Genomic DNA, 22,037 nt, shown 5'->3' on the forward strand with positions numbered 1-22,037 from the left:
GCAAGATTGCAGCCACTCCCATGGAACAAAGTTTGAAACTTACAAAAGATTTAGAAAAGCCTACACTCAATGAGAGGTACTACAGGCAGCTCATTGAATCTCTTATATACATGTTAATTTACTAGCACAATTTATGGCAAATCCAAAACAGTCTCACTTTAATGCAGCCAAAACAGTCTTGAGATACATTAGAGATACAAGATAGTTTGGAATAGAATACCGAGGAAGTCATCTAAGGTTGCATGGATACTCTAACAGTGACTATGTCAGAGATTATGAGACCAAGAGATCGACACAGGGATATATGCATTTTTCCTTGGTCAAGGTGCTATATCATGGTTTTCAAACAAACCGCCAATTGTTTCTTTGTCTTTGACTGAAGAAGAATATAGGGCACTCACTATAGGTGCATGTGAGGATATATGGCTCATAAGACTATTGTCAGAAACAGACTACTTCGATGAATCAAAACCAACAAAAATATACTGTGATAATCAATCGGCTCAAGCATTGGCCAAGAATCCAGTATATCACTCCAAGACAAAGCACATTGATGTCAGAGAGCACTTCATCAGAGAAAGAGTGTTAGTTGGTGACATCACACTACAGCATTGTGATAGTAAAGAGAATGTTGCAGGCATCTTTACCAAACCACTCGGTAAAGAGCTTTTCAAGAAACACTGACAAGCTCTTGGTTTAATGCACAAGAAGGACATTCCCATTAAAGAGGTGTGATGGAATGAAATGTTCAGTCCTTCTTTGATTCCCCGGGTTCATCATCTTGAGGAAAGGCATACTTCATGATATTAATCTTGAGGGAAGGTGTTGAGAGACCACGCTCAATATCATGTGATTACATGTGCATAGCACTAACACATATAGAGTGCTATAAAGGAAAGGGATAGATGCCCTAACCCTAACCCTACATGGGTTTGTATATATTCTATAGTTTCAACTAAATCCAGTGTACATATAGTTAGTCATTTGTGATGTGCTCTCTAGCTGTGCCCTCTCTCCTCATCTCCACTCATTTGTCATTGTAGTAGCTATTAATGGAAGACAAACTCTTCCGCTTAGATGAATAGCATTGGTCTCAAGCAGCAGTCCACTCAAAGAGGCTTACCAACATCCAAAAAATCAAATCCATACTAAAGGGAGATCTTCTAGGTTCTGAAGGCAAACACTTGGCTACAAAATAAGGGAAGCTCAAGCCTATGGAGAAGCTTCCATGAATAGTTGTAAACAAAAGATCCCCAGTTACGAACCTCGCAAACTCGTACCCAACAAGCATTGCTACTTAGGGACATAACACTACCCATAATGTTCTTCAATAGCCACTAACAGTTGATGCGGGTCAGGATAGTCAGAGACAGAATAAGCAAGACTGAGGGGCAATATCGCAACCCCTCTGATCACTATAGGTAGCTTCGATGCTCTTGCAAAGAATGAAAATCCCAGGGTCACGCGACCATTAGAATAAATTGGGCTAAACATTCATCAATACTAAAATGTGACGCCAATAGACAGTATATGCAGGCTCTCAGATCCTGTCTCATGAGCGTCTCCCTCTTTCTCCATGCTAGGAGTACTTTTGACCAACAACCAAAAACATACGTGAACATAAATCAAGTATCTGATGAATAGAATATGGAGGAGATCCCTGCATTTTATACCACTCAACAACAGCCTTGTCGGATAATCTGCAGCCTCCACTTCAATGTACCGTGCTTCGATACAGTGCTGGAGGTAATCAACCACTCCACAAAACCGTCCAAAGAGCTTAGCAGTCTCAGTTACAGATCTCCCCTCTCTAGATATCACAAGGACTACAAAAAGACTGTAAAAACTATCAATGTGGAGTAGAAAACAACCAACAGGAGTGCTTCGCAGGGACGTAGCCTTTTGATGCCAGGGGCGCAATCCTTTGATTAATGAAGATCTTGGGCCACCTCTATTCTGCGTAGCAAGCAGCTTACATCACAAAGATTCTAGAGCATGAAGGCCTCGCCTATGAGCTTTGTTGATTCTACCAATGCGAGAATCAAGGGAAGTTGAATGGGTGCTTTGGAAGTCCCCTCTACAAGCTTTCCCAGTAGTATTCTTTCTTTGAAGGTAGTCAAGGAAGACGTACAGAACTCTTTCCTCTCCAATCTGCCAGCTCTTTGGTCGTATCCATTATTATTATGTGCCAATTCACCATAGGCCGTTGCCACCATTTTGGTGCTCGCTTGAGTATCATTAGTAACTCCTTTATGACCACATATGTCCACTTAATGGAGCATTTTGTTTGGGGGAATATATTTTATATATCCTATGCCCCCTGTGTTTACATTCTAGTAACCTCAAGGAGATATTTCCTTTCCTCCTTTTTCCACTAAGACATGTATACTTCCAAAGACCATTGCTCGCGTGAGGGGGTCATGGAATTTGTTAACCTATGAAGGAATATCTGATCAAGTATAAAGAAATTCCTCATGCCTGGTCGGGAAAATTCTTAACGTACGAATCAAGCTTAGCCAAACCCAATAAGGGATATATAGACTAGTCCAAGGTAGCATATTTCAAAAACAAGAGGGTGAACTTCGTGTAGCTTTCCATGCTTTTCTTTTTAACTTAGAGTTCCTCCACCAAGGTCTTTAATACCACTCCACTAGGGTCATATAATTCCTATTCCAAACGTTATGTACTTACCATCAATTCCCTTAGTGACTCTCACACAGTACTATATATGCTCATACAATCCAAGTGCCAGTACATGCATCCCACAATAAGACAAAGCAACTATAAATGTACAAATAGCGAGCGCATCTATAGGCACAGATAGAATGGAGCATTTTGTTTGGGGGAATATATTTTATATATCCTATGCCCCCTGTGTTTACATTCTAGTAACCTCAAGGAGATATTTCCTTTCCTCCTTTTTCCACTAAGACATGTATACTTCCAAAGACCATTGCTCGCGCGAGGGGGTCATGGAATTTGTTAACCTATGAAGGAATATCTGATCAAGTATAAAGAAATTCCTCATGCCTAGTCGGGAAAATTCTTAACGTACGAATCAAGCTTAGCCAAACCCAATAAGGGATATATAGACTAGTCCAAGGTAGCATATTTCAAAAACAAGAGGGTGAACTTCGTGTAGCTTTCCATGCTTTTCTTTTTAACTTAGAGTTCCTCCACCAAGGTCTTTAATACCACTCCACTAGGGTCATATAATTCCTATTCCAAACGTTATGTACTTACCATCAATTCCCTTAGTGACTCTCACACAGTACTATATATGCTCATACAATCCAAGTGCCAGTACATGCATCCCACAATAAGACAAAGCAACTATAAATGTACAAATAGCGAGCGCATCTATAGGCACAGATAGAATTAGTGAAAATACAAACATGTCTATAAGTGTGTCTAATAGCGCGATTATTAATGCGTCTAATAGTACATCTATACTATGTTTTAGATGCATTTATAAACGCGCAGCAAAGAGATTTTACTGCAAGCTAATAAATATGCATCACTACTTTCCAAACATTACCCATGATTACCAAAGCACATAATTTTAAAAAAATATCAATGCTATACACACCTGTCACACACGATAATATGCTTTTTGACAAACACACATATAAAAAAATTAAGGGAGGTGAGGAGAATGAGACAATATATAAAATAGTTTTGCCAATATCAATAATGGGCTACAGTTCTTCGATCTCATCCTCAATGAGATCAATCCTTGCTAAACTATCTACTTCAATATCCAAACCAATGTGAAGATCTATAGATACATTCAACCCACTACTATTTGTGCTACTGTGCTCATCAAAATCAGCATCACCAATGACAGGCTCGTCCTCATGGATAATGGCCTGAATATTTGTATCTCGTATCTCATGATCATCAGGACTCCTCTCTCATATCACGATCATCACCTCCATGACCATGATAATCCTCCATACGCTCCATATTAGTAAATGTATTATACATCACTTTGGAACGTGGCGTAATAGTTATGACATGCCACCACCTATTATTATCCACCATTGGTTGATAGACAACCTAATTCAAACACAAATACAAACATGTTATTTTCCTTGCATTAAAGATATCAAATATTAAAAAGTGAGTATTTTTATATATGTGCACAGTACCTGTTCATATTATTACGGTAGTACTAGTATGTCCTTGCTTTGTCAAAACTTTTTGGAGGCAATAGTTACAAAGCCTCTTGCATGGCATTTGATTGTTGCATTAGGACCTCTTTCTACCACGTCCTTAAACCACTTGACATCCAAAACATACACAAAGAAGCGTCGAAAGTCAATCTTAATAATATCTTGAATTATGCCACTAATCATCCATGGCTCCATTAGCTCACTCAAAGCTAACAATGACGCCACAATCTTGTTTGTTTCTCTTATCATCAATCCGTTGTGTCCGAAAATGCTTACCCTCATACCATATAGCATTGAACATAGTACACTACACCAAGACAAAATCAATTGAATAAGCAATCTAAATTGTTGAAAGCTCATAACTTATACATAACATTCTATATACCGACCTTTTGTATGCATTCTCTAGCATACTCCCATTCTTCCATTGTAATATGCATCCCCTCGTCTCTCTTTGCTCTCTCCATTTCGTCAAGTAGCCAATCCACATGAATATCCTTTAAAAGTGCTCTTAGATGCTGAGGACATGGCATACGAGATCCGCGGTGTGTACGAAAGACAACCATTTCTTCTTGTCTTCTTGCCTTTGCATCCTCGTATCTTGTCACCCATCTTTTCATCACATCACTATTAAGCATGTAATAGAGGCTTAAATTATTAAGCAACTCCGTGTCCATTACTTTGCTCCGTCCTTTCCCTTGAGACACAATAGAGGTCATCCTTAGGTCTTCATCATCTCTCCATAGTAGTGAGAGAGAGCTATCCACATCAACAAGAAACTCAAAAATATAAACAAGTAACTGTTGTACCAACCAATCCTCGACCATGCTACCTTCGGATCTTGTATTTTACCTCACAAATCCCTTCAAAGTTTTTATGAAGTACTCGAGGAAGAACAACCATCGTACATGTACAGTGCCGCATACCAATGCGAGGAGCCATAGCATAAAAGTCATGTAGACCCAAAATGCACACCTTGGGATCACAGGGGTCCCCAAGGGGAGGAGTGTGTGTGTGTGTGTGTGTGTGTGTGTGTGTGTGTGCTCTCTCTCTCTCTCTCTCTCTAAGCCTTTCCATGAGACCTATGCTCTTTTTTGAAATTATTGTATGTATATAAGCATGCATGAAGTAGTAAAGCAAATGAATCGACACCTCTGTGTGTGTGTGTGTGTGTGTGTGTGTGCGCTCTCTCTCTCTCTCTCTCTCTCTCTAAGCCTTTCCATGAGACCTATGCTCTTTTTTGAAATTATTGTATGTATATAAGCATGCATGAAGTAGTAAAGCAAATGAATCGACACCTTTTGAGATTAGTATGATAGAAGCATTACGGACTGCTACAAAAGAAAGGAGACTCTAGGAATGGGAAACAATTGCAAAGGGACTCTCATGTTCAAAGTGCCTAATACTATGTCTGTCAAGTCCACCTTTGACTCCATTCTCCAATCAAAACAATGCACTAAATTTGCTAATGTCAATGCTACCGCTTGTAGAGCCAAGGGCATGCCTGGGCAACTGCGCCTCCCTGTCCCAAATGGTAGCAACTCATAGTTATGTCCCTTTACATCCACCTCACTACCCACAAACCTCATTGGTAAAAACTCCTCTGCCTTCGGCCACACTGATGGATCCCGTCCTATAGCCCACACATTTACAAACAATATTGCACTTGCAGGGATTTTGTAGCCTGCTATCTCACAAGATTCGATGGATGCATGTGGTAGTAGCAAGGGAGCAACTGGATGGAGTCGAAGCACCTCTTTTATCACAGCTTGCAAGTATGTCAATTGTTGTAGATCCGACTCCTCCACCAATCTATTCTCACCAGCCACAACTGTGTCAACTTCTTCTTGCACCCTTTTAAGCTCCTTGGGATGTTGTAAGAGCTCAGCCATGGCCCACTCTATGGTGAGACTAGATGTATCGATTCCAGCTGCAAAGAGCTCCTGATGCAATGAAATCAAAAGAGTAAAGGAAGTTAGCCCACAAAGATGATGCAAAGAGTCAACCTTCCATTAGACCCCCTCTAGTGGTTTCTTTTTCTTCAACTTCTAGAAAAGCTAATTGCTTTAATGCATGAGAAGAGCTTTAACTCATCCAAATACAATTTAAAAACCCATCAAGACATGGATTCATCCCATGTAGAAAATGACTTGCTGCCTTTTAAAACTCATACAAAAACCTCTCAAAATACCTCGATGAAATTGCCTCTTAATGCCCCTTTAAAACTATGTGCTGTCTATAAAAACAAAATGATTACGTTCACCATAGCAACTAAGCAAAACCATTAAAGAGTAAGGCCAAATTTTGAAATTTTAAGCTATGTTACATCAACCTCTCTGTCTGCTAAGTAAATGTAGAGAAGAGTTCAATCTCAACACCTACCCCATTGCAACCGTTTAGGTGAGGAATCTAAGTAACACCCAAAAAAGAAATACAAGGTGGTACAAACATTGCAGCCCTATATTTGTTTCTTTCTAATAGCATGAGGTGTCACGGGAAAAATAACTCTAAAATTAAAAGCAAACTGTCACAAAGCCAAATGCAGGAAGTCAACTTGCACACAAAGGCGAAAAAATAAGCACAGACAACATGGACCGTGTCTACTTTTTGAATTGATAGATTATCAATTATCAAAATAGTATCTCGTTTATGCTAGCTTAATTTCTAACAGAAACCATTTCTCCATTTATGTTGGCCAACGTTGTTGAATATAAAACATAATTTCTAAGAATATAAAACAGAAACCATTTCCCCTTTTGTTTTGGAGAACGGGGTTGAATATAAAACAGGAACATAAAACAGAAACTATCTCTGAGAACTCCTTTTATTTTGTGGACAATGAGATTGAAAATTAAACGAGGCCATGTTTGCAATGAATGTACCAAGAGAAGGGATTTGATGGAGTCAAGGGCGTCTTTGTCTCGGCTCTCTGTTTTGCTCAACAACACATCCAAAAAATCCTGTGTTGATGAGGGCTGGCCTCCTTCTTCCCTTCTCAAACGCTCCTCCACAATTGCACTCAACGATTTGTCCAGACACTCGTGCATTCGACGCATCCTACGCTTCGTCATCACATCCATCCATCCCAGCTTACGGAAGTAGTCTCCTATCAACACCGACAGTGCTATCCTGTTCGATTCCAACACTATCTCGTGTAATTCGTTGCTTGCACCCGTCTCCCAGTCCACCAACCTTCTCGACATTACCAGTCGCCCAATAAGATTGCCGCCCATCGTGCCCAAACACTTCTTCAGCTCCACATACCCTCCTCCTTCCCTACCATTCCGTGCAATGAATCGTATCATCCCCTCAACCTCCTCCTGCCTCACGTGGCAATACTCCTGCAGCCGCTTCTGCGTGAAAAGCTCCAGGCTGAAAACCTTCCGGAGTTCCCTCCACTCCGGGCCATAATGAGCGAAAATGAGACCCTTCCCTTGCCCATACAGCAAAGCGGCCACCATTCCGAAATAGGGGCGGTCGGAGAAGTTCTTACCGTGGGTTTGCAGGAATTCTTTAGCGAGGGCGGGAGAGGATACGACCACTGCAGGGACAGGACCGAGGCGAAGGGAGAGGATGGGTCCATACTGGAGGGAGAGGCGAGCAAGGGCGCGATGAGGAGAGGAGAAGTTAGCGATGAGGAAGGGGAGGTTGCCGAGGAAGGGCCAAGGGGGGGGGCCTGGAGGAAGCTTTGATTTGCGAGTTGAAGAAAACAAGTAGACGATGAGGAGGGTGGCAAGGAAGAAGGAAGCTATGGAGGGAGCTAGGCAGGGGAGGAGCTCCATAGTTGAGATGGAACCTAGGAACTTGGAAGACTAGACCTCCTAAATAAGAAATTAACTTGGAAGTAGTAGATTCGTTTATTTGGCTCAGCTTGATTCCTCACACTACTAGACAACAAGGTGGGGATCCCTTAAGGCCCTGCCTTTTGAAGTGACATTATTAGGCTCCATAAATATTTCCAATGGAACATGGGTGTAAATTGGAAGGAAAGGAAAAGAGAAAAAGCAAGTGAAGGTGAAGGAATACGGGAAATGTGAAAGAGAGAGAGAGAAGAGATGAAAGAGGTGTGGTGGAAGGACCATTAAATAAAAGTGGGAAAGTGTATATTTTGGCAAGAGTAATATAAAGGTGGTGTCATACAAGAGACAAAGAGAGCCTCTATCTTTAGAGAGAAATACTTACCAAAATACAAAACCATTTAGGCTTTCCACAACAAAAGACAAGAACATTTAGGACCTTCACAAGCAAACAAAGACCTTAAACCTAAACACATTAGAAGCTCTTAAACTACTACTAACCACAATTTGGATGGTCAAATTAACCAAATGAACTAACTTCAAAACTATGGACCTAAAAACCAAGCCATCCCTTAGGATCCTTTACAGGGCCCAACAACACGGCCCAACAACACACTATTGTACCTTTTGGTGAGATTGTACACCGTGAAGAAATACTCTGAGGGCCTTGTCACATGGATGGGGTTTAGGATTTTGTCATCATTACTCCCATCATATCTATGATGGATTTAGAATGAGAGTAGCCACTTTTTCTCCCACGGTGGACCATTGCCTCTTCACCCTGGCAACCACAATGGATTCCCCTTTTTAAGGAATTATAAAACATGACATGTGTACTTGTCCCCACGTCTTAAAGAATTGAAATGATGCCATGTGTCCTCTTCCACCTAAACCAATCCCTTGTTCTTTTTGGCCTGCCAGAAATAGGCCTTAGTGATGGTTGAAGTTCTGAGATGCCAAAATCAATTTAGGTATTTTCTTGGTTTGTATTTCCTTGCAAATATCTTCATTGGTGCACATGTACTTGTGCAAGTTGGTGGGCATGTGGGGGAAGCGAGTTTTGCGCCATTTGGCCTCGCCATCTGTGGGTTTCCAACTCTACCTCTCCTCTCATAGTCTCTTCAATTGTGGCATTGTACCTCCGTGTCGGCAGGGTTTTTGCATACAAGGATAAGGAAGGGATGGCACCATGCGTTTGCATGCGCAACATCTTTAAGCACAGCCTACGAATGGCAACTTGGATTTCAGTGCAAAGATTTGCCATGGTATGTGATGATCTACTGAGGGAGGTGTTGCATGCTTGTTTTCCCTCTATAAAGCAAGGCTTTTCGGAGCTAGGTGCTTCATAGGTTTGTTGTTTCTAAGTTTTTCATCCAATTATGGCAGAGCATCAACCAAGTGCAGAATCCAACATGCAGGGAAGAGATGTTTCGCTAGAATCTATGGACACTAAGAACAACACGTTCCAGAGGGGTTTATTACCTTTTCTTCTTTTCATTTCGTTTCATTTCTCTTTGACTTTTGCTTCCATTTCGAAATACTGATACAGACTCAAGTGTTGATGTTGTTGCAGAGATGGTGAAACGAGTTTCCGGGAAAGCTGTTCTTGAAACTGACAACGACGTCATGTCTTTTGCCAATGGTCTGTAGCGTTCATCAATTGTCTCTAGTGTTTATCTTTCTTGCAATTATTGTATTAACGTATTGTTGTACTTTCGTTGTGTATACACAGAGAGAGGACTGCGAGCGCAACAAAAACGAAGTGAAGGTTTTACCTTCCACCTTCAATTCACCTATGTCACTGTCTTGTGGTGGTAAGCCTCCCAAACAATCACGGCTTCTCAAAAACTCTCTGGTCAACAAGGACACGAGATGTTCGCTTCGAAAAGAATTCCAAACAGTCGCGCACAAGGCATACGCCGAAGTTACGTTATATGCTTTTGCATCGTCGAAGCTTTCATTCTTCTAACATTACTGATTCGAATGAATACAACAACTTTTGGTTGCTACACAGGTTTAATTGCCTCGTTGCTATCTGGTTTCTACGTGTTCCTCAACTATTTTTTTCTGTTGGGTCTGGCGATTAAATCTGCATGACATGCTCCTATAGATCGGTTAGGATCTGGCTCTCGCCATTTTTGTTGGTCGTTCAGTTTGGCGATTATATCTGTAGGTGTTGCTGCAGATGTGTTAGGATCTAGTTTTCGCCATTATTGTTGGTCATTCAGTTTGGTCAATTGGTGCCGGATTGTCTACAATTGTGTCATGGAATTCCTCTTCTGAATTGTCGTGGCCCTCCATACTACTTTCATCAGTTGGAATTTCTTCTTTTTTTTTGGTCAGTTGGTGTACAATTGGTCTGGAATTGTCTCCCGGATTTGTTCTTTTGCACTCTGCAAATTTTTAAGAGCACATAAAAAATTATTTTTGATGAGAAGCAACCGCCGACCACCAATGATCACAGATTAGTCTCCTTCGTTGGTGGTAGACTCAAGTAATCGACGGATTTTTATCCATGTTAAGGTGAAACAATATCGTCCTAAACTGATACTCAAGTAACCTTTGTATTGTGTTTGACTGTCCATGTTTGGAAACTGAAGTGGGACCAAAATACAAATGTAAACGACCTTAAGAAGAAACAATTCAACTAAAGAGCTCAACTTTTGCTTAAGATAACATCTCTAACACAAGTTGCACCATGCATACATTATTGCAGCAAGCAGAGCATCTTCAAAAAACCCACCATCCAATGAGCTAAATGAAGGTGTAGGTACCAATGAGGCTACCTCAAGGAGCGAAAAAGAGATTGCACTAGAGAAAAAAGCAATAGTAGCCACACCCAACAAATTCATAGGAGCCGAGAATGCATTGCCCTTGCTTGGCATTAGTGAAATCATAGATGCAATCACCCATAGGGTTGCCTTTGAAGGCAAGCTTCTTGTGAAGTATGGCACCTTCAAAGCAAAGAATTCTAAGTATGAGGTACGCTTGTGTGCTAACTTCACCGATCGTCAGAATTGTGAGACAATCATGCTAGTTGTCCCTCACTCCTTCGTCCAACAGTACAAAGACATCTTGATCCCTGAAGGTTTCTACCAAATAGAAGGTGCGATATCAATGAAGAAAGTGTCAGGGGAGGATGGAAGTTGCTATTTCTCATTGCAAGTTGATGCGACAACACTCGTGATGAAAGCCGAACCATTTGAAGAAACAATCGGGTGGTAGCAAGCTAAGGGTGTCCACTTCCGGACCACTTTCGGGTGAGTGTGACACCCGCTCGAGTGAAAATACAAAGGTTTTGCTTCGGTCTCTAATACCTCGATCGAGGTATTAGTTCCAATGAAAATCACACACGAGGACAACCGAGCCAAGCCAATAACTCGATCGAGGTGCTGGGCTTTTTTCACCGGACCGAGCCTATACCTCGATCGAGGTTTACTGGCAAGCCACCTATACATGCCACATCTACCTCGTTCGAGGTATCCTGGCAATCCAGCTCAACCTCGATCGAGGTAATGTGGCATGTCCAGCATACCTCGATCGAGGTATGTGCCATCCGACAGGGCAGCCGACAGGGCAGATGACATACCTCGATCGAGGTATGCTGGACCGATGACTTGGCCGCATGTCGAATATGTCAATTGAGACATGTGGCATCCGGCTGCTGCCGACATACCTCGATCGAGGTATTGTGGCATGTCAATACCTCGATCGAGGTAGATGTACCGAGATGTATGGGCATGTCACAATACCTCGATCGAGGTATCGTGGCATGTCAATACCTCGATCGAGGTAGTTGTACCGAGATGTATGGGCATGTCACAATACCTCGTTCGAGGTAACTGGCATGTCAATACCTCGATCGAGGTAAATGTACCGAGATGTATGGGCATGTCACAATACCTCGATCGAGGTATCGTGGCATGTCTATACCTCGATCCGATATGTATGTTGCATGCGGAATACCTCGATCGAGGTAGGGAAACCCTAAATTTTCTTATAAAAGGAGAGCAACCCCCCTCATTTCGCATACCTCGATCGAGCTCCTCCTCATCGACCGATTTCGGATTTGCGGGACGTCGACAGAATTGCGCGAGCGACGGAGATTATAAGAAAAATTATAAAAATTTTCTAAATTTCAAATGCATTTTAATGTTTTTTTGAAATTTATGAATTACGACATTTTTTATTTAAAATGTGAAAATGAAAAAAAAATTAATAGAGCTATTTTTATTAAATAAAAAAACATTCATAGGAATAATTATAAAATATTTATAAATTTGAAATGCATTTGTAAATTTTTTTTAAATTTTTGAATTACGACATTTATAATTTAAAATGTGAAAATTTTAACTTTAAAAAAGGTTTAAATTTTAGTTCACAGGAATAATTATAAAATATTTTTAAATTTGAAATGCATTTTAAAGTTTTTTTTAAATTTTTGAATTACGACATTTTTTATTCAAAATATAAAAATGTAAAAATTCTATTTTTTTAAATCATCTTTGAAAAAAAAGAGATTAAAGTTATTTTTTAAATTAGAGCTATTTTTAATCAAATAAAAAAACGTTTAAATTTTAGTTCACAGGAATAATTATAAAATATTCTTAAATTTGAAATGCAAGTTATTTTTTAAAAAAATGTTTAAATTTTAGTTCATAGGAATAATTATAAAATATTTCAAATTTCAAATGCATTTTAAATTTTCATTTAAAATGTGAAAATGTAAAAATTAGGTTTTTAAAAATCATCTTTGGAAAAAAAGAGATTAAAGTTATTTTTTTAAATTAGAGCTATTTTTATTGAAATAAAAAACGTTTAAATCTTAGTTTATAGGAATAATTATAAAATATTTTTAAAATTGAAATGCATTTTAAAGTTTTTTGAAATTATTTTTGGAATTACATCATTATTTATTTAAAATGTGAAAATGTAAATATTTTGTTTTTAAAATCATCTTTTTAAAAAAAGAGATTAAAGTTATTTTTTAAATTAGTGCTATTTTTATTTAAATAAAGAAACGTTTAAATTTTAGTTTATAGAAATAATTATAAAATATTTCTAAATTTAAAATGCATTTTAAAGTTTTTTTAATTATTTTTGGAATTACGTAATTTTTTATTTAAAGCCTAAAAATGTATATATTTTATTTTTTGAAATCATCTTTTTAAAAAAAGAGATTAAAGATATTTTTTTTATTAGTGTTATTTATATTTAAATAAAAAAACGTTTAAATTTTATTTTTAAAAATGATCTTTTAAAAAAAAGAAAATAAGAGTTTAAGTTAGTGAAGTTTGTATTTAAATGTCAAAAAGTATATAATTTGTTTTTTAAAATAATCTATTTAAAAAAATTTATAAGTGAAGTTTACAAATTACTGAAGTTTTGAATTTAATATAACGTTTAAATTTTGTTTTTAGAAATCATGTATCAAGAACAAGAAAATAAGAATTTTGTTAAAATAAGAAAATCATGTATTAAAAACAAGAAAACAAGAAAACAAGAACAAGAAAAAGAGAGATTAAAGTAGGTTTTATGCTATTTTTGAAATTGGTGCTATTGTTATTTAAATTAAAAAACGTTTAAATTTTAGTCTTCAAAACCATCTTTTAAATAATCATCTTTTATGTGGAATATTATAGATTATATAGTTGGTTAAGAGTTGTTTCATAATTTAGGTAGAGTAAGTAGGCTGTATAAAACACCACATGGGCATTATCCCTAAAACACCACACCACATGGGCAAAGACCCCAACACTAGAGTAGTTAGATGCATAAGCATATGTCTAATTGGATCTTCTAAATGCACCAGCGCATCAAAAACACATACGTAATTTATGATTGTCCAAAGGTCTCCTCTCTCCCCAAGCATGGGAACCAAGTGATGATCTATGGGAATGGCCACTAGTTGAGGTGGATTGCCCAACCAAAATAGATAATATTGAAAAGGCTTAATTATTTTCTCAAAGTTCTCGCTTTAAAAGGTCTGTAGTGTCAACCCGCTCTCTTTTTTAATGTGTAGTCCGAGAAATACTAGATGCACCTTGCTTGTGTATCGTTCAAAGTAATGTATTAGGTATCCTTCTATCTCCTCCATATCTATTGCAAACCCAAGGCAGTAAAGCATTCAAAGAAGGTCTTATTAACCAAACCTCTCCACTATCTGTCCTTAGTATAGGGGCCATAAGTGGACAATGTGGTCCTTACACCACATGTGGAAAAGTTTCATATTGGATAAAAAGTGAAAAAAGGGAAACATATAAGGAAAAAATATTTGAGACATCTAAGTTTAAAAATGCAACAACTAGAGTTTGAAAAAATTTTAATCAAAATTAAGAATTTTTAATAATATTGACTTTGATAAACATAATATTAAGCCACACATTTGGCCTATCTACCGGTAGGTGCATAGGATGATCCCAACGACATCCTACCTCATCAAGGAGTACGTACAAATAGTTTTCATTACGTAAATAGATTATAAGTCATATTGAATAGAATATTATTTTCATTACCCAAATAGAATATTAATTTCCATGTGGTTTTTTTGTGCATGCGCCAGCCAGTGCACAGGTTCTAGCACCACTATTCGTATGCAGATAGAGATGCTGAGAGCTGAGATGAGGGCACTGCAGGATGCTAGGGCACCCCCTCACTTGGTTGCGAGACTAGATTCAGTTATTGAGGCTCTGGGTCGATTGGACACAGTTGAGGACGTTGTGGATAGCTTTCAGGCACATGCTGAGGCGGAGATCACTGGTGGTGGCTTGGATTGGAGAGTTATTCGACAGTTGTTTGAGCGTGAGTCACATCACAGGCAGGCCTTAGAGGATATGTTTTGGGATGGTCACACCGAGGCGATGCGACCACGATCAGGGCTCCCCTTGCATATTTTACGTTGTAGGCACCCCATCATAGCAGCACACATTTATCCGAGATATCTCGCTGCGAATGGTGGTTGATTGCCTCACAACCGTCAGATAGCCAGGTCATTTGCCATGCAGCTATACGCTGAGTTTGTGCTTGGTCATCGGGTAGACTACCTTAGTACTCGTCCAGGATTAGGAGCAGGACATAGTAGGATAGGGCGTCAGGAGCATCAGATTGCAGGTGTTCGGCATCGATGCGAGGCACCAGAGTTGCACACCATCCCTGCACCGGCATTGCGAGTGGTGGGAGGATAGATTAGGGGGGATGTTCATTCAGTGGCATCATCCTTGCAGCACATGGTCTCTGCCCTATCGAGATCTATTGCGATTCCACCTCCCCCACCTCGATCATCGATGGAGCCTCCCACATCTACACCACCTCCCACATCTACACCGCCTCAGCATGAGTTGGAGGCTCAAGACGCACGGATTGCAGAGTTGGAGGCATTGTTGGCCAAGTCTAGGGACGAGGTTAGTTATTTTGATTATGTTAGTTTATTTTTTTGTAGCGTGTTTTAAACTGAAGTTTTTTTGTTAATTCTCACCATGTACGCGACATATTTGCATTGCAGGCACATCTATTGCATCAGGAGATGGAGTCTCGCGTACAATTGTTGCAGACAGATTTGGAGGAGCAGAGGATTCGGACACGCATAGCATACCATTGTGCGGAGCACTATATTTTGCAGTTGAGGCATATTAGTCATGATCCATCTCGCCATAGGATCGACCCCAGCGTGGCCCTATACCCCACTCCTCCTGTAGATGTGTCGACTAGGACATCCATAGACACAGCAGTCATAGCCAGGCTTCCTACTACCACTTGCGTCCTTTGCCACGAGGAGTTTGACACCGTAGGGTGGTTTGGACTAGGGTGCGGCCACATCGCACATCTCCATTGCATGACCCGCCACATGGTGGCACGATCAGTGTGCCCTGTATGCTTTGCTGACATTGATGTGGCCACATACAGAGGACTAGGCATGGATGATCTATATCCTGGTCATCATCAGGCCATTGATGCATTTGCCCACGTAGTCTTGACAGGGCACTATAGGGAGGAGGCACAGAGAGCGTTGCTGATGTAGGAGGGTGCTGATACATCGGTGGTTGCAGCATGCATTCCACGATGCTTTTCGTATGGTGATTTCATGCCAGGTGACGAGGCACGAGCAGAGGAGGCACGTCGGATTGAGCGAGAGGCAGAGCTGCAGACATCATTACAGCAGTGGGTGGAGCAGCAGCTAGGGCGGGGCCGAGACCAGCGTCTTCTACATGTAGAGACGATTACTCGCGCTAGATTTGAGGCACGAGTATTCGCAAATGCACGGCTATGGGAGCTGAGACGCGCATACATAGAGGAGGCGAGGGAGGCAGAGATGGCAGCGGTGGCGCGTGCAGCATGCCCTCCTCTTCATCAGGATGAGGCTGGCCCATCTCATGCAGGTGATGAGGCTGGCCCATCTAAGCCGGCTTTGCCTGAGGACACACAGCGGACGGTTGGGCAGTGGGTCATACAGGAGCCATGTCAGCATTCCACTAGAGGATCATATGTAGAGCTATCAGATTTGGATTCAGGATGATTGTTTAGGCTTCAGACGTTTCTTGTATAGGGATGCACTTCTGCAGCATGATGATGATGATGTACAGATTCATTTTGGTACTTTCATGATATTGTCCCCACTTTTATGATGTATGAGCATTTTCGTACTTTCATGATGTTCTTCACACTTTGTTTATCTCAGTTTATCTCAGTTTATAGTTTGTTTAAATGTAACATAAACATTTAAAATTAGGAGTATGATTTTGAATTTCGAACATCTCAATTCACACATCTAATACATAAGGTATTTAAAAAAGAATGCCATGTGAAGTAATTGTAAACATTAAGCATTGAAAAAGTGTTCAAGTTCCAACTTTATCATTTTGAATATCATATTGAATTTCGTATATATCAATGCTTGCAATTATTACACTAAACCTAAGAGCCGTGCGAAGTTTGATCCCCATGTGCGTATTTAAAATTAAGAGTATGATTTTGAATTTCAAATATCTCAATTCACACATCTAATACATAATGTATTTTAAAAATAATGCCGTGTGTCGTAATTGTAAACATTAAGCATTGAAAAGGTGCTTGCAAAAATGTATGCATTATACCTTCCACGTGGCGCAAACCAGATCAGTTGGAGACCAAATCTTGCGTGGATGTATGTCTAGGGTAGCCTAAGAGCCATGTGAAGTTTCATCCCCAACAGGGTTTAGGATTTAGGGTTCAGGGTTTAGGGTATAGGGTTTAGTCGTGCTAGTAGGGATTATAAAAATGTACGCATTATACCTTCCACGTAGCGCATACCAAATTAGTTGGAGACCAAATCTTGCGTGGATGTACGTCTAGGGTAGCCTAAGAGGTGTGTGAAGTTTCATCCCCAACAGGGTTTAGGATTTAGGGTTCAAGGTTTAGGGTTTAGGGTTTAGTCGTGCTAGTAGGGATTGTAAAAATGTACGCATTTGTCCTTTCACGTGGTGCATACCAAATCAGTTGGAGACCAAATCTTGTGTGGATGTACGTCTAGGGTAGCCTAAGAGGCATGTGAAGTTTCGTCCCCAACAGGGTTTAGGATTTAGGGTTCAGGGTTTAGGGTTTAGGGTTTAGTCGTGCTAGTAGGGATTGTAAAAATGTACGCATTATACCTTCCATGTGGCGCATACCAAATCCGTTGGAGACCAAATCTTGCGTGGATGTACGTCTAGGATAGCCTAAGAGGCGTGTGAAGTTTCGTCCCCAACAGGGTTTAGGATTTAGGGTTCAGGGTTTAGGGTTTAGGGTTTAGTCGTGCTAGTAGGGATTGTAAAAATGTACGCATTATACCTTCCACGTGACGCATACCAAATCAGTTGGAGACCAAATCTTGCGTGGATGTACGTCTAGGGTAGCCTAAGAGGCATGTGAAGTTTCATCCCCAACAGGGTTTAGGATTTAGGGTTCAGGGTTTAGGGTTTAGGGTTTAGTCGTGCTAATAGGGATTGTAAAAATGTACGCATTATACCTTCTACGTGGCGCAAACCAAATCAGTTGGAGACCAAATCTTGCGTGGATGTACGTCTAGGGTAGCCTAAGAGGCATGTGAAGTTTCGTCCCCAACAGGGTTTAGGATTTAGGGTTCAGGGTTTAGGGTTTAGGGTTTAGTCATGCTAGTAGGGATTGTAAAAATGGGATGCGTCAATTTTATGAGCAAAAACCTATGAGCAGGTTTATCCGAGCGTGTTTTTCAAGAGATTTTTAAAAATGTTTTTCTTTAGGAAACATGGTTTTTACACTTTTATTTTCACTAGAACTACATCCCTTTATCATAAAATATACAGACTAGTCACTCATTCATTTTTACACAACATAATTTTCTTATTTAGAGACATCCCTTTGTACCACTGTTATTATCTTAAAAAAGTGTTGATTCCTTTAAGAAACATTCCTCATAATCACTCTCAATGTAATAATACTATGCATATATAATTACTTATTAACACATTTATATCATATGGCAATATCTTTTTAGTGTTTTTATAGCATATTTATGGACATGTTTCTAAAGAAGTTTAAATTACTATAAATAAGTATTAACTTGGGCTTATATATCACTCTCATAAAATACATGTAATATTTAATACTATATATGAAAGATTTTCCAAAATATAACTCCATAGATGTGCTCAAATGGGGTGTTCCGATCAATTTGAGTGGTTGAATGACTATATTTGGACATTGGACATGAAAGTTATGTCACTTTTAAAAGTGCTGTCCAAGGTAGTTTCGCCAGCGAAACTACCTTGGGAGACTTACTTCAAAGGGGTTTCGCTGGCGAAACTACCTAGATGGCTTGCTTCAATGAGTTTTCTTTGAAGAAACTCTTTCATGAAGATAGGTTAAGAGAGGGTTTTCAATGTCACCCCCTATTAAGTAAAAGTTGTAAGAAGGATCATAAGGGAATTTTCATAGAGAAGTCTACTCTACATGTGGGTTTCTTCAAAAGCCATCCCATTATGCTCTCACCATTCCTACAGATTCACCTAAAGATTTTTGTATAAAATAGGCATTGCTATAATACTTTGCATATTTCTAAGTAAAACTATGTTTTCTTCTGATCGATTTTTGCCATATTTATGCATAGTTGGAAGCTTTTTTTTTCCTTCGCTCGGACGCTCGGAAGATTTCGCTCAGAAAATGCTCGTCCCCGTAAAAATATACGCATTTGTCCTTCCACGTGGCGCATACCAAATCAGTTGGAGACCAAATCTTGCGTGGATGTATGTCTAGGGTAGCCTAAGAGGCGTGTGAAGTTTCGTCCCCAACAGGGTTTAGGATTTAGGGTTCAGGGTTTAGGGTTTAGGATTTAGTCGTGCTAGTAGGGATTGTAGAAATGTACGCATTATACCTTCCATGTGACGCATACCAAATCAGTTGGAGACCAAATCTTGCGTGGATGTACGTCTAGGGAGCCTAAGAGGCGTGTGAAGTTTCGTCCCCAACAAGGTTTAGGATTTAGGGTTCAGGGTTTAGGGTTTAGGGTTTAGTCGTGCTAGTAGGGATTGTAAAAATGTACGTATCTTCTACGTGGCACAAACCAAATCAGTTGGAGACCAAATCTTGCATGGATGTACGTCTAGGGTAGCGTAAGAGGCGTGTGAAGTTTCGTCCCCAACAGGGTTTAGGATTTATGGTTCAGGGTTTAGGGTTTAGGGCTTAGTCGTGCTAGTAGGGATTGTAAAAATGTATGCATTTGTCCTTCCACGTGGCGCATACCAAATCAGTTGGAGACCAAACCTTGCGTGGATGTACATCCAGGGTAGCCTAAGAGCCATGTGAAGTTTCATCCCCAACAGATAAGTCCACATGCATATTTCATTAGTACGTGCGCCATTTTTCATACGTAGTCGTGCTAGTAGGGATTATAAAAATGTACGCATTTGTCCTTCCACGTGATGCATACCAAATCAGTTGGAGACCAAATATTGTGTGGATGTACGTCTACAGCAGCCTAAGAGCCGTGCAAAGTTTAATCTCCAACAAATAAGTCCACATGCATATTTCGTTGGTACGTGCGCCATTTTTCACACATAGTCGTGCTAGTAGGGATTGTAAAAATGTACGCATTTGTCCTTCCACGTGGCGCATACCAAATCAGTTGGAGACCAAATCTTGTGTGGATGTACGTCCAGGGAGCCTAAGAGCCGTGTGAAGTTTCATCCCCAACAGATAAGTCCACGTGCATTTTTCATACGTAGTCGTGCTAGTAGGGATTGTAAAAATGTACACAGCTGTCCTTCCACGTGGCGCAAATCAGTTGGGCACCAAATCTTGCGTGGATGTACGACTACAGTAGCCTAAGAGCCATGCAAAGTTTAATCTCCAATAGATAAGTCCACATGCATATTTGGTTAGTACGTGCACCATTTTTCACACGTAGTCGTGCTAGTAGGGATTGTAAAAATGTACGCATTATACCTTCCACGTGGCGCATACCAAATAAGTTGGAGACCAAATCTTGCGTGGATGTATGTCTAGGGTGGCCTAAGAGTCGTGCGAAGTTTCATTCCCAATAGATAAGTCCACACGCGTATTTCGTTAGTACATGCACCATAGCTTTGCCGCAGTCGTGCTAGTAGGGATTGTAAAAATGTACGCATTGTACCTTCCACATGGCGCATACCAAATCAGTTCAAACCAAATCTCGCGTGGATGTATGTCTAGGGTGGCCTAAGAGTCGTGCGAAGTTTCATCCCCAACAAGTAAGTCCACACGCGTATTTTGTTAGTACGTGCACGAATTTTCTTAGTCACGTTTTTAAAATGTCCTAAAGCACAAAACAAATTACAACATTACTACTAATAAACAATTTTTTGTTTTACAAACACAACAAATCCCATTGAGAAGACATTGGACATCATGTAAAAAATAGAATCTAATACAATGATGTGTATGAACGTGTATACAGCCATCATAGTGAAATACAAAATATGAGTCCATGAAAATTACAATGGTATGGTCACACAGTGAGCCTATACATATCGAATACAAAAAAGTGTAATCAACTAGTGATACTCAATAAAAATCAATTTGATCAACTGATGATCCCAAAAAATATGATATGTAATGTGCTACTCCTCAGGATCAGCTCTCATGCCAATAGTTGCAAGTATGCTATCGTGATCCGCCACTGCAAGGTGCCATCGTGGAGTGGACGTCGCCTTGCGAGTGCGAACACGACTCAAAGTAATCTTGATCCCAACAACAAGATGAGAATACATGTATGCCTCCTGATCCGCCATGTACTCCTGGAACTCAATATAGCGACCACGCCTCTGTATCTACTGAAAATAGTAGCCACCTACGATCATGCTATGAGCATTGAAGTGCATCCCATGCCCATCCACTGTATCCTCATTCAACACACTCTTCAGCATAGAGCATTGCAACAAGTAATAATCCACACCCTCCTCATTGCCCTCCGAAGCAATAACCGTGAAGATATCACCAATACGCAAAATATCTGTAAGCTGGTCATAATCTCTAGAGGAACTGAATCCCGCATCCTGATCATCATGTACCTCCTCCCAAGGCTGGAAGGGAGAAAGCACTCACCGTACCCATGGATCGGCCCATGGTATCATGGAGCACCCTCCCCAATCATCATCAATGCATGCAGAGCAAAAACATGCAAACCGTCGAGAAAAGATCGCGGGGTGAGATTCACCTACGCTCCTGATGGAATGGAAATCAAGAGTGCCAGGCACAGAACGACAATCAAAAGGCCTAGACCGATCAAGACTCCCAATGTCCACGCACCAAAAATACCGGCTCACCACCCTATCGTCACGCGACTGAAACGAGGAGGTAGCACTAGTGGATAAGTGCTGGCTGCACCACCGCACCACATCATGTGCATCCTTGAAGCGATCGGCACTGTGACGCAACTGGTATCGACACAAAGCATGCTTCATGCAAGCACTTGCACCATCGTGCTCTCCCTTACCGTGCCCTGTCTCGAAGTAGCTCCATGTAATCGGAATGCCTGTCTCACGGTGCCATCTGCAGAACCAATAAAACTGTCTATAGCGGATTTGAACTGACCACTGCA

General features: G+C 40.3%; 1 protein-coding gene and 1 pseudogene across 2 annotated transcripts; one reads left to right on the forward strand and one right to left on the reverse strand.

Annotated features, from left to right (window-relative positions):
- Positions 1-5,449: 5,449 nt before the first annotated feature.
- LOC147888107 (flavonoid 3'-monooxygenase CYP75B137-like) lies at positions 5,450-7,967 on the reverse strand. Of its 2 annotated transcripts, XM_087393555.1 has the most exons (3): positions 7,669-7,903; positions 7,058-7,573; positions 5,450-6,118 (listed from the first exon to the last, which is right to left on the reverse strand). In XM_087393555.1, the coding sequence occupies exons 1-3, from the start codon at positions 7,756-7,758 to the stop codon at positions 5,510-5,512; spliced, it is 1,215 nt and encodes a 404-aa protein (XP_087249681.1). In that variant the 5' UTR covers positions 7,759-7,903; the 3' UTR covers positions 5,450-5,509. The 2 variants fall into 2 exon arrangements, with proteins under 2 accessions (XP_087249681.1, XP_087249680.1); XM_087393554.1 differs by having other exon boundaries at positions 7,058-7,967.
- Positions 7,968-14,832: 6,865 nt separating this feature from the next.
- LOC147888108 (uncharacterized) lies at positions 14,833-15,558 on the forward strand (annotated as a pseudogene).
- Positions 15,559-22,037: the final 6,479 nt, after the last annotated feature.

The sequence above is a fragment of the Dipteris shenzhenensis genome, chromosome 22 (genome assembly GCF_047967505.1).
Source record: "Dipteris shenzhenensis isolate YYH24624 ecotype China chromosome 22, Dip_SZ_1.0, whole genome shotgun sequence".
Lineage (NCBI taxonomy): Eukaryota > Viridiplantae > Streptophyta > Polypodiopsida > Gleicheniales > Dipteridaceae > Dipteris > Dipteris shenzhenensis.

Bases quoted from the DNA above. Each gene is read 5' to 3' on its own strand.
- LOC147888107 (XM_087393554.1), bottom strand. From the start codon at position 7,957: ATGGAGCTCCTCCCCTGCCTAGCTCCCTCCATAGCTTCCTTCTTCCTT. The intron at 6,119-7,057 runs GTACATTCATTG...TCATTGCATCAG, and splicing joins CCATCAAATCCCTTCTCTTG to GAGCTCTTTGCAGCTGGAAT.